This window comes from Megalops cyprinoides, chromosome 11 (genome assembly GCF_013368585.1).
Source record: "Megalops cyprinoides isolate fMegCyp1 chromosome 11, fMegCyp1.pri, whole genome shotgun sequence".
Taxonomy (NCBI): Eukaryota; Metazoa; Chordata; class Actinopteri; order Elopiformes; family Megalopidae; genus Megalops; species Megalops cyprinoides.
In genome coordinates, this window is record NC_050593.1 from 33,067,911 (window position 1) to 33,080,410 (window position 12,500).

At 39.2% G+C, this 12,500-nt stretch overlaps 1 protein-coding gene across 1 annotated transcript; it reads left to right on the plus strand.

The window, feature by feature from the left end:
• The first annotated feature begins 857 nt into the window (after positions 1 to 857).
• Positions 858 to 10,207, plus strand: LOC118785391 (TRAF family member-associated NF-kappa-B activator-like). Its single transcript, XM_036540007.1, has 8 exons — positions 858 to 891; positions 2,293 to 2,461; positions 2,846 to 2,957; positions 3,247 to 3,353; positions 6,219 to 6,283; positions 6,414 to 6,532; positions 7,354 to 7,757; positions 10,037 to 10,207. Exons 2-8 carry the CDS (start codon positions 2,363 to 2,365, stop codon positions 10,205 to 10,207), a joined length of 1,077 nt encoding a protein of 358 aa, XP_036395900.1. The 5' UTR covers positions 858 to 891; positions 2,293 to 2,362.
• Positions 10,208 to 12,500: the final 2,293 nt, after the last annotated feature.

Below are 12,500 nucleotides of genomic sequence, written 5' to 3' on the forward strand. Positions count from 1 at the left end.
CCAGTGTGGCAGATGGAGGATGACAAGCTATTTAAATACAATCTTTATATGAAGCTGCTTTTAGGAAAAGGCGTATTGATTTACAGAATGGAAGCTAACATATTGTTATTGCATTATAATCTGTTTAGAAATCCAAACACAGTAGTGTTACACGAGGATTGAAAAAATATGTGGTGTGATGGAGATTACAAGAGCGCCATCTAGTGGGAAATTACATTGTGTGTGAAACATTGTTGCGCAGAATCAGTATCATCGCGATAAGCTGTTCTTATCTTTGCGTAAAGCATTTAAGCAAATATTACTTCTTTTCATTTCTCACACAGCATTTTCGTTCATCACAACAGCTCATAATTCATTATGCTTGCAAACAAACAGAAATAAACAAAGTCTTTGCTACCCAAAATAAAGGACATGGTATATTATTGTGATCAATGTGTTGAGGCTTTATACTCGGCCGTGTAGACTTGGGGTACGTTTTCAAGCCATGACCTCAACAGGATCACAGCAAAACGAGGACAATGAACACAGCAAGCCGCTGTGAGCTGGTCACCGCCTAACTTTATTAACATAGGTCGCAGGAGTTCATTAAATTTCTATTTGCGTGTGATATTCATTTGCCATTATCTGCTGTGAGCACATCTGGCTGAAGTGAGACAGCTACACAGAAGCTGATTGGTCAGTCCACGGCAGGGCGGAAGTGAAGACGCCGGGGATTCCCCCAGGGAAGTTCCCAGTACGTTATAGGCTTGTAACCCGTGCGTGCGTAGCAAACTGACTGCTTCCTCTCCTGTCAGTTATCAGATGACACAAGTTACTCTCGAAGAGTAAAAATGTACTGAGCCGCAGAGGCACTGACTAAAATGAGACCTTGTTTAAAGTTTTCGAATAAAGGTAAGATGCCGTTCTGTGAGTAGCAATAACGTGTGCCCGTATACACGCATTAGCTTGCTCATGTATGTTATTACACGCATGAACTGCAGACAACAAATGCCAGGTGGTGACCGTATTTTATTTTATTTGTAGTTATGTTATAAATGCTTAAAGACCACCCGATATAGTCAGGTAATAAAAAAGGAAATGCAATATTTAGAGAAATATCTTGTCTTGTTGTAAATGTCGAAGTTGAACGTGGATCAAAATTACATACAGCTGTGAGTTTGTTTCAGTGTTGAACCGTTCAGGAAAACGGCCTTTACCCTACTCCTACACGTTCTTTTTGACTGTTACAACACAGGTGTTTGTTCAATGTCGAATATCAATTCTACTGTAGTCTTGTACATCTTTTTGAACCCGCGATATTTTAAGTATGCGTTTGAATTATTAAGTTACTCATCTGAACTACTGCATTGTTAAATAAGTGACCTGTTGAAAGCTGACGTCCCCAGTTTCTCAGAAGGCTGAATTTTCGTATGGGTCGGAGAGTCAAAAATAGACTATTTATTTTTGCGATACCTTAAACCAGGATCAGAAATGATCTTTTTTTTCAACATGCCTTTCCATTTTCCATGTTGACTTCTTACTTCCTTGTGGTTTGTAATGTGTTTGTAAGACCTGTCAGACTTGATGATATTTTTATTCGCTTAACTACACTGTTCAGAACCACTTGACAAGAATGCATCCATTCATGTATTTTCACTGCTCACTGTTGTGGATTTTGGTTGTGATTCATTGTAACAACACAATTTTTACACAAACACAAGTATGTTGATTTGTACTGTTTACCTCGTGGAGGTAGTTAGTAGAAGTTAATTTTGTGGCTCCTAAATGACATGAGTCATAATTTCACCTGCATTAGGCAATTGGTGTTAGCAAAATCCAGAGACAGTTTTTTTTCATTCTCTTTAACCAAATGAAAATATTAGCTAAAATAAGGCTATGCAGATTGTAAGGCTTTTACAATGATTTGGGGTGGCTTTGTCCTACATCAAAGAGTCCCTTATGGATGCAGCTGCTAGTATTTAATGTTCCATCTGGAGTCCATATTGAGCGAAACACATCCTCCTCTATCCTTGTTGATTCCACAGCAGTTTACTGCCTATCAATACCATTCTAACAAGTTGACAGAAGTTTTACAATCTTGAATACTGCCTTTGAACTGTAAGCAATGTGGCCATCGCCTATCTTAAAATAAGACAACGTGCCATAGGAAGAATAGCACTGTGTCGATAGTTTTACATGCATTTTGCATTTGAAAAAGGTGCTCCTTTACCTCTCGGTACAACCATGACCCCACCTCTCAAACACAGACCACTTACAGTTTTTCTTTACATAAATTATGGCTTTGGTTTGCAGAATAATTGCTGCCATCTGTGAGTGTGGTACTCACGACTGGCTTGTCAGTAATGGTACTTAAGCACAAAGTATGGAGAGGAATATTGGAGACCGGCTCAACAAGGCCTATGAAGCTTACCGACAAGCCTCTATTGAAAAGGACAGTGCTGAAAAGGAACTCCAGCAAAAGGTATGCGGTCTTGTGCCTTGTTGGAGAAACAAACACGGGTATGTTTGGTCCTTAATCTTGAGTAACAATGTTAAGTATTATTATTATTTTTTTTTTTTACATTTTCATACATCATACAATTTCAGTGAGCACTAAACATATAATAATGTGCAGCAATAAAAAAGTGATATCTTCTTAAATTTGTCATTCGAAGTTAAGGGCATAACACCACGGATATTGAAATGATTCCTTGTGTGGTCTAACTTGTGAATGAAAAGAACAGTAGAACATACCGCCAGGTCTGATCTCTTTGTTTTCTGAATATTATGTTATTCTGAATATTAATATTATATTATGTATGTTGTTTTTTCCTGTTAGAATTTTATGGAATTCTTGCTTTTGCAGACAGAATATTACCAAAGGTATACCCAGCAACTTGAGCAACAGATAGAAGACCAACAGCAACTTATTTCAAAACTTAAAGCTCAGCTGAGTTCAGCAGCAAAGGTAGCCTCAGGTATTTATCAGTTGAATTCCTGTCCCTTTGTGCCTTTCCAGTGAGTTGTGTATTCATGTATCCATGTTTTAGAAGGATAAGGACTGCAAACACATTTACAGCATTTACAACATTTACATTACATTTGGTCATTTAGCAGGCACTCTTCTCCAGAGCAGCTTATAAAAGTGCATAGAAGAAAGTTCAAATTCTTGAGATACACAAAGGAAATGTGTCTGAGAAAAGCAGAATTCAGAGAATAGACATAATGAAGGCTGTTTTGGATGATATTTTTTATCTTGTTTGCCAGGGGAGCTTAACTGTCGGGACCCTTTTCTTCAGAAACAGGAAGTAGAAAACTTTCCGGCCAATAAATGTCACCCAGATGACACCTCATACACGCACCAGTTATTCCTGGTATGATGTTCCTGGTACATTCCATGTAACAATACACACTTTTCAGTAAATTATGTTTCTCAATCAAATTGTGGCACTTAAGTCACAGTAACACAAAAAGATGATATAACAGGTTGATAACTAACAGGTAGTAGATATGAAGACAGGAGATGGTGGCAAATAAAACTGACGATTGTTGCTGACTTTTCCGTAAAGACACAGTAGTAGAAGTACAGTATGACTAATTTTTCATACTTGGTTCCTGTAATTTCTCTAAAAAGAAATGTGGAAGTGTATGGCTAGAGTGACAGGACTTCACCGCTTTGTGGTACAACTTGACTCATTATTTTGTGTCTTTGTTAACCCCTTTGCCACCACATGATGTAAGATTCTAGGTTTTTCTGATAAAACATAAAGTCAAACCACAAACAATAGGTGAATCCCCGCACTTTCAAAAAGGCTTTGTTCTGTGCCTGCTCATTCAGAGTGTGCCTTATATTTGCATAAGAGGACCTCCTCATGTCATGCAAGACATATATCTCAAGAGGCTTCTTTTTATTTCAATAAATCTTACCAGTAAAGTTAAATGAGCATTACAACAGAGCTTACATGCATGTTAAAAATATGTAAAACTTACACAGTTTATTCTCACTAGTTTTCACTAATTAAGCTCATAGAAAGGATGCAGTTCATTCCCTATTGGAAATCTGTCATGTTCTGCCAGAAACAGTTAACCACCTCAAATGCGGTTTTGAACAGAGAAACAACAATTACTGTAATTCTTCAGTAGGTGGCGCTATAGGATAATATCTTTCTTTTGCTAGGACTCACTCAGCATGCATGGGCAGAAAACAATTGCTTCATTTTGCTGCTTTTTGTAAAAGCACTTTATGCTACACTGTTGGAGAGGTGCTATAAAAGTAAATGCTACTATTATTATCGTTGGAACATTTGTATCAACATTTAAAAGTAAAACGACAGTGTAACCTTTTCATGATTTTAGTTTTATTAGAATACTTGAACAGCTAAATGTCTACAGCATGTATATAATGAAAAGTATATGCTTTTCCACTTATGTATTCTCATATACATATGAGAATATATAAGTGGAGAAAAGCCTCACACACATAACATTTTGTAGTCATCTCAGGTGTCCGCACCAATTAGTTAGTGACTAGACGCTAATCTAAGTGGTCCACTATATTTAACTACTGATGTGTCAGTTCTCTTACTGTGCAATGCATGCTATACCATGTGCTGCAAGCATTTTATCACTGCTCGCTTGCACCTTTTATAAAATGTACATGATGTAAGCCTATTTAACACATGGCTGGGAAGCGTGGGTAGGCACCCTTCTGTGGATACAGCTAGCTAATTTTGTTCTAATATACAGTAACTGACTAGCTAGCAGATACTAAAGGTATTTATTTTCTTAGATTACTTAATTTACGTTGCGTATGTCTAGCGGTATTGTATTAAGGTAAGCTTGATAATCACATAAGACATCAGATTTTACAACTTCACTAGCTCTTCATGTGGTGACGCTCAGTTTGTGGATTTTCATGGTAATGTGTGATAACCATTGGGATTGTCTTTTAGCAAAGTGCCCTTGTGAGATGCTCTTGGTATTGTCACTTGTGTTTTTTCTGGCCAGCAAAGCAGAACTATAGGACATGGTAAAATACACTCTGGTAAAAAACAGTCTGGGACTGATGGCGTTCCATTTAGGGACCATCTAAAAAGTGTGGTCTTTATTCTTCCAATGATTGAGACAAGAGATCATATTCCTAAGTAAATAACACCCTGGTGTTATGCCTTGGAGTTTCCAGACTCTGAAGTCTTCATTTAACTAGTTTGTTTACAATACTAGAAGCACTAACCTGTGTATGGCTGATTTTAATAAATTCAAAGCAGAAAATATATGTCTTCTACGTAATAAAATTCAAGTAGCATTCAGTCACATTATTGAGGCTGTTGAAATTTCTCTATGACTTGGGACATATGAATACTCAGTCATAAGTGCTAGTTTGTCAATGTTTATATTGTACATGATTAATTTCAATAGCTTGTTGAAAATATAAGTTAGACAGCCAAAATTAACTCTGTAATAGGAGGAATATGGGTAGATAAGTATGTCACAATATTTGCTTTCCCTGAAAGTGACTTAGTTGGTTCATGACACACATTTACTTTTTTTCAGTTTGGACTCATTAATACTGATATTTCAATAGCTTTTTGAAGATAAGGCTGATATACTTCAAACCCATCAAATAATGATTGGAAGTCTCTCTGGATATTGTAGACAGCTTTTGTTCTGTTGATTAAAACTAGCTAAACTAGAGAATAAAACATTTGCACTGATCGTTTGCATAGCAGTAAGGGGCCCATTGGGCTTCTGTGGAAGTGTGGTTTTGATTTTCGCAGAATTGCACACTTCATTTTTGAAATGTGAATAGCTTTCCAGCCACATCACTCAGCTTGTCACATAGTGAAGGAGGTGGAAGGATACTGTCACAGCTCTTGTTTTACCCATCCACTCCATTTGTCCATTTTACTTTTTTGCATTATTATTCTTTACTTTCAGTAGTTTTTTGATGCTTTGACTTGTGTTCTTCATATGAAATAAAGGTCTTCAATGGTTTAATGGTCTTTAATGGTTAGGCCTTCAGAGAATAACCAATCATGGAAATTGGAAATGCGCGCGCACACACACGCACACACACACACACACACACACACACACACACACACACACACACACACACACTATCTATCTGTCTATCTATCTATCTATCTATCTATCTATGTAAAGATTTCTTCTGTAACAGTAATCAGATTTGTCTGTTTTGTTTTGTCCGCATTGACTGTTGGCCTGTTCTTCTTTAGAGAAGTGAGAGTATGGGTTCTGCAGAAATTCCAGCATGCACATTACCAGGAACAAGTACTGAGAAGTATGTTTCTTTCTCCTGAACCTTTGAATGTGTGAATATTTATCATCACACTCCAAGTGATTTACTTCATTTCTAATACCTAGCTGAGAAGTGTGCCGCATTTTCTGAATTGTCTTTCTCTGTTTCTTAGTAATGATATTCTTGGCATGTTTTGGGACCTTCAGGGGAAATTCCACTTGATCCAGGCACTAACGAGAAAACAGACAGATCACCTGAGAAAATCATGTAGAGGAAACGGTGCCGCAAGTGGTAATGACATGATTTGCATATTCGTGTTTGAAGTCTTTGAGGTCTGTGAAAAAAAAAAATCACTTTACACTGACCTAAAAGTTTGCTTTCATTGAAAGCCAATAGACCTGAATGTAACTGAACTCCTACACTCATTTAAAAATCAGGCAATGTTAAGTTACAATTGTGTAATTGTCATAACAAGTTGAGAATAATTAGGTGTTTAAGTGTTAGCATTGTGTCAGCCCATACTCACAACTGAAACATGACAACTGATATTCAACTCTAAATTACTTGATTGAACTATGCTCTTTCAGCTGTGTTTAAGTATAACACAGTAGTAAGCACATGCAGTCGTGTGGTGTTTACCTTTATGTCTGCCTTACAATCCACAAACTACAAACAATTTTCACACTTTCAAAGATTATTTAACAAAACCACCATTTAAAAAACAGCTAGTCTTGACTGAAAAGAAGGATGCCATACTTTTGGAGTACTTTTTAAATTCCCTGCAGTTCTTTTCTGTTCTAAAGAGAGACAGGGGTTTCAGGTGCTGCATGATACCTCTATTACATTACAGACATTCAGCAGACGCTCTTATCCAAAGCAACTTAACACTAATTACAACTGGATATTTACTGAGGCAACTGTTGGTTAAGTACTGTGCTCAAGGGTACAGCAGCAGTATCCCCATGGGGACTCAAACCAGCAACCTTTCAATTATGAGTCCTGCTCCTTAACCACTATGCTACGCTGCCAACCACTGCTGTCTCCAGCTTCCTGCTCGGTCTGCGGATCCGGTGTCCGCTTGCTTGTGATGAGCTGTTTTTGACATCCTGCAGAGCAGAACTTCTCCATGCCCATCCAGTGCACGGACGTGACGGCCCAGCAGGCCGAGGGGCCCTTCTCCTCCGTGGTGAGGGCGGCGCTGGAGGCCGAGCGGCCCTCCTCACCCCTGACCCCTCGGGGGACTGGCTCCGCGGAGGACGACAACGGCTCCGCTAACTCCCTCACCCACTTGAGCGTCCGGCTCCCGCCCGGCCCTGACAGCACGTATGAGTTCCTGAACAGCACCGCAGAGAAAGGGGTCGACGCAGCGAAGCGCGGGGAAGAGAGGGTCACGCCCGCCCCCGTGCCCGCTGGGACGGAGGAGCGGTCTCTGGAGCTGGGGGGCCCCTTACTACACCCCCTCTCTGTGCTGCACCCTGCCTCACCCGTCTGTGAGGCTGTTCGTGGGCCCCAGCAGGTAAGCCTAGAAAAAGTTCGGAAAGTATTCAGACTCCTTCACTTTCTGCATACTTTGTAGTGTTATAGACTCAATCAAAAGTGGATGAAATGTATTCCTTTGGCCGTCAATCTACACACGATAACCCATAATGGCAAAGCAAAAACATTTTTGTTAGAAATTTTTGCAAATTTATTAAAAATCAAAAACTTGATTTTTGTCTTACTCAGCTGGAATGGAATCAGGCCGTAGTTAACACCAGCACTGTCATGATCTACCTTGATCTGATCTACCTGATCTACCTTCTGATGTGAACTTACGACCTTCATGATTATAAATGGTGCACTCCACAATATAGCGTCAGCATGTAATTCAAATGATGTTGATTAAGGCATTTAATTAAATAATTATCATTTTTTCCATCATGTTTACTTCATGCACATAATATTATATATTATACTATATTATAGTAGTATAAGTTGCCACTGAAATCAAATGCTGGCTCTATTTACATAAACACCTATCCATTAGGTTTCCAGACATACCTTTTTCACTGGTCTAATGGGTGGAGCTTTACCTCAATTATGCCGTTTTATTTATAGCTCGTTGAGGTCCTGGAGAGTTGTGAAGCACACATTCTCTTTCATGTTACTTACTTCACTGCTCATCAATCACGTTGTCCTTTTCCTGGAGCCACTGTGTATTGGCGTGTGTGTATTGGAGTGTGTTTATTGGAGTATATATAATGTGTTGAAGACACTTCACTTATGGAAAGTTAATTGGTCACATTGAAATCAGAAGATGGTTCTCAGTATTATTACTCTCACGCTCCATATAGAAATTATGTGGTGAGCCATCTTGCCAGGATTAGTGTGGAGCATTTCCAGAACTGTATTTATACATATCTTGCCTCCACTGTAAAGCAGGATAGATATTTTTATCAAACGTGTTTTTATATCATGCTTTTATGTGCTTTAGGCGCTTTTACGTCTCTTGCACAGGCACAAATGCTTGCAATTTTGCTCAGTCAGGTTTCCATCATATAAAATGCGGCATAAATATTAGTTGTTTTTTTCTGAAGCTCCCCAGTTGATATGCTAATTGCATTGCTAGACTATTTATTGAGTCTTTATAGCCATATGACTATAAGAAAGTCGACTTATGATAGTGAAAATTCATCTGAAAAATTCTTTCTTCAATAAATATAATTTAGATGACAGAGATCATTTATTTACTGAGGTAAATTCAAAAGACTAGACGTAAAAAAGTGTGCAGTGTGCATAAAACTAGCAAACTTTTGAGCTTCAGTCATTTATCAGTGCTATACTATGCCCCAGGTTCTCCTTTCTCAGTAGTTCAATAATGATCACAGGTGACAGGTGGTTGCTCTAATTAACTGCATTCCAAAATCAATGCCATTAAAACAGTAGCTAAATCATAGTTTTAGTCAATTATACATTTAAATAATAGCATAACAATTTAATTTAATACAACATCTACCATGTTGTTGGAATTACTTTGGATAAGTGATTTAATGAGTGCAACATGGCCCATATTGTCCAATAGGAGAGATAGAGAGTCTTTGGTTTAACAATATATAAAGTGAAGTGCAAGCGTCCTCACCTCATTGTTAATGTTAAAATATTATGTGTGACTTGTGAAGTGGTGTATTCTAACCAGCCCACATTGTTCCACAAATACACGCGTGTGGGTGGGGAGAATGTGGGTCCAGGTTTGCCGCTGTGTTTTCTGTCAGTTTGTCTCATAATGGCTCCGTAAATCACATTATTCAGGTTTGGTCTAACACACAGTTCTCTCAGAAAGCGTGACAGGGATCACTGAATAATTTTTAAAGAGACCGGGAAACGCATTGCCATTGCCATTGCCACTAATTGCAGAGTGTTAGTTACTATCAGAGAAGCAAAATCCGATTTTCACAATGCTGACAGCATGTTCTCTGAAAGCCATATTTGTGAGGTTGACAGCTCTTGATTGTACACTGCAAAGCAAGGATTGTGCATGTGGAAGTCTCTTATCTAGGCAGAGGAAACGGAAACATTCAGTGGAGGTGAGCACACTGCAGTGAGCAGTAGCGGAGAGAGTGTAGATGCAGGGGTTGCTGGGTTAACTCCGGAGTGGGACAGTGTGTCTGGTCGCCGGCACAGGAGAGGCTGTCTTGCCGGGTAAATGGAAGCGGGGGGGGGGGGGGGGGGGGTCACTGATGTTATGTGAAGTAAGATGTGTTTCTCCTGCGAGAGTCACTGATGTTATGTGAAGTAAGATGTGTTTCTCCTGCGTAGCCCCTGTGGAACCCTGTGCTCTGTGAGGCTGCAGCACAGGCAGGAAGCCCTGACCCCCAGCAGAGCCCACACCCAGGAAGCTGCGCCTTCTGCAACGCCCTCGTTCCCCTGGATCACATCTACGGACACCTTAATTCACACTGTCAGGGTCAGACCAGGAGTGGACGCTAGCAGGTGCCGTGCCAGCCGAGGCCACTCTCTGTGTGGAACTGGTGATGACTCTGCAGCCTGCTCTGAACAGACGGAATGCCAGGTCCCATTCACCTGTGCAGAATGCCAGGTCTCATTCACCTGTGCAGAATGCTAGATCTCATTTACCTGTGCAGAATGCCGAATCTCATTCAACTGTGCAGAATGCCGAATCTCATTCACCTGTGCAGAATGCTGAATCTCATTCACCTGTGCAGAATGCCGAATCTCATTCACCTGTGCAGAATGCCGAATCTCATTCAACTGTGCAGAATGCCGAATCTCATTCAACTGTGCAGAATGCCGAATCTCATTCACCTGTGCAGAATGCCGAATCTCATTCACCTGTGCAGAATGCCGAATCTCATTCAACTGTGCAGAATGCCGAATCTCATTCAACTGTGCAGAATGCTGAATCTCATTAACCTGTGCAGAATGCTGAATCTCATTCACCTGTGCAGAGTGCTAGATCTCATTTACCTGTGCATAATGCATGAGAACTGGAGCAAGAAGCCCTTCAACAGCTTATTTATTTTGTGTCTCTTTGTACAGTGTCCTGCTATTTGTTTTAAAACAATGTACCTGAAATGCTGGGTGTATTTTATATTATCAGAACAAGAGTGTTACCTTAAGTGCTTCAGATTCTGTTTGTCTTTTTTGGTTGATTCGGTGTTGACCTGAACCCTGTGCATTGGTAAAAACAGCGAGGCATTAGACATGGACTCCCCTACAGCATATCTCTCAGAAAGTAGGTTTGTTCCTGTACCAATCCTTGTAATGTACACATGTTGGTGAGGATGGTATTCCTTTTCTGGAGAAGAGCTAATTTTCACTGCAGAGCACTTATAAGTCATGAGATAAAATCCATATCGTTCCATGTACTGACCGTCATCACAACACACATTTCACCTCATACATACACACAAATGTGTATATTAATGTTGGGTGTGCAGTTTTAGTATGTGTCTATATGAACAGTGTGATCCAAGTATCTGCTGGGTTCTCTGATGTGGACACGTTTGATGAAACAACCCCTGCATATTGTGTTGACTCTTGTAGAACGGTACTTTGATTCATGGCATTTGTTCAGGTATGAAGTCTAGATATTCCAGGAAATATTTGCTTTATTCATGAGTTATACACCAATCACAATCTCAGATAACAGCAGCACGGATTACTGCAGGAGAAGACATGTAATACTCACAGTATGGTGATCATAACAATTTTTAGTTAAAAAAAAAACTTATGTAGGCAATATTTAACTCATAAGTGACTAAATTAAAAAAATAGATTTTAATTTGAACCAGCTGTATTCTGTGCAGTGTACAGAATGAAATAATTCCCCGTTAATTAAAACATGTTTTGGTGAGTTAAAACACCATATGGTCTTCTGGAAAACACTATTTTTGTGCAGTTATTGTGGCCTGATTAAGACTTTGCATATGTGTCTTTTCAGAATGCCATGCATACGGTAGTCATACATACCTTTGTTTAGCAATTTGGCATTGTGTTTGTACTCCTGCAATCATTTAGGTGCAAATGTAAATCTGTCTTGCATTTATTTAAGAACATCTGTAAATCCCTATGCACATATTTTCTTCTGGATATATTATAACTCAGACATGGATAATGACTAATATGCCACATTTACAAAGCTGATGTGCAGGAAATAGAAAAAAAATGGTTGTACTGTGCACAGTATCTAAATTAGTCAAATAATATGCAGGTATTGAAATGCCTTTCGGTTGTAATCATTTTTTAGCTGTACACAGATCTACTGATTTGTTAGAATTGTGTATATTACATGCATTACAGGGTACATTTTATGCATTGGTCACTTTATGTGAATTATGTGTACTGAAATGCCTTCAGTTTTTCCATTAAATGTTTTTTTAAAGCTCTACACAGATCAACTGATTAGTTAGTGGTGTGTTTTAGCATCTCGCCTACAACCAGCATTTGATGAAGGGGTATGTTTATTAACAGCTTTGCAAACAAATGTAGTAATTTTCGCAAACTTGTGAGATGATGTGTTAAAAAATAGGGGGGAAATATGTGTATTTAAACATAGGCTTGTGTGGAGAGAACCTTGTAGCCCCTCAGACACAGACTGCTAACGCTTGAGCTGTGTCGATGAGCTGGTGTGAAGATTGCTAGCTGGTTATATTATTAGTTCAGCCTTGCTTTTACGGCTTTGGCACACAGATACTTCAAGGCTTGTGTTTGTATTGCCAGGGGGTCACAGAGGCAAATAACGCTTTTTATTTTGGTTACT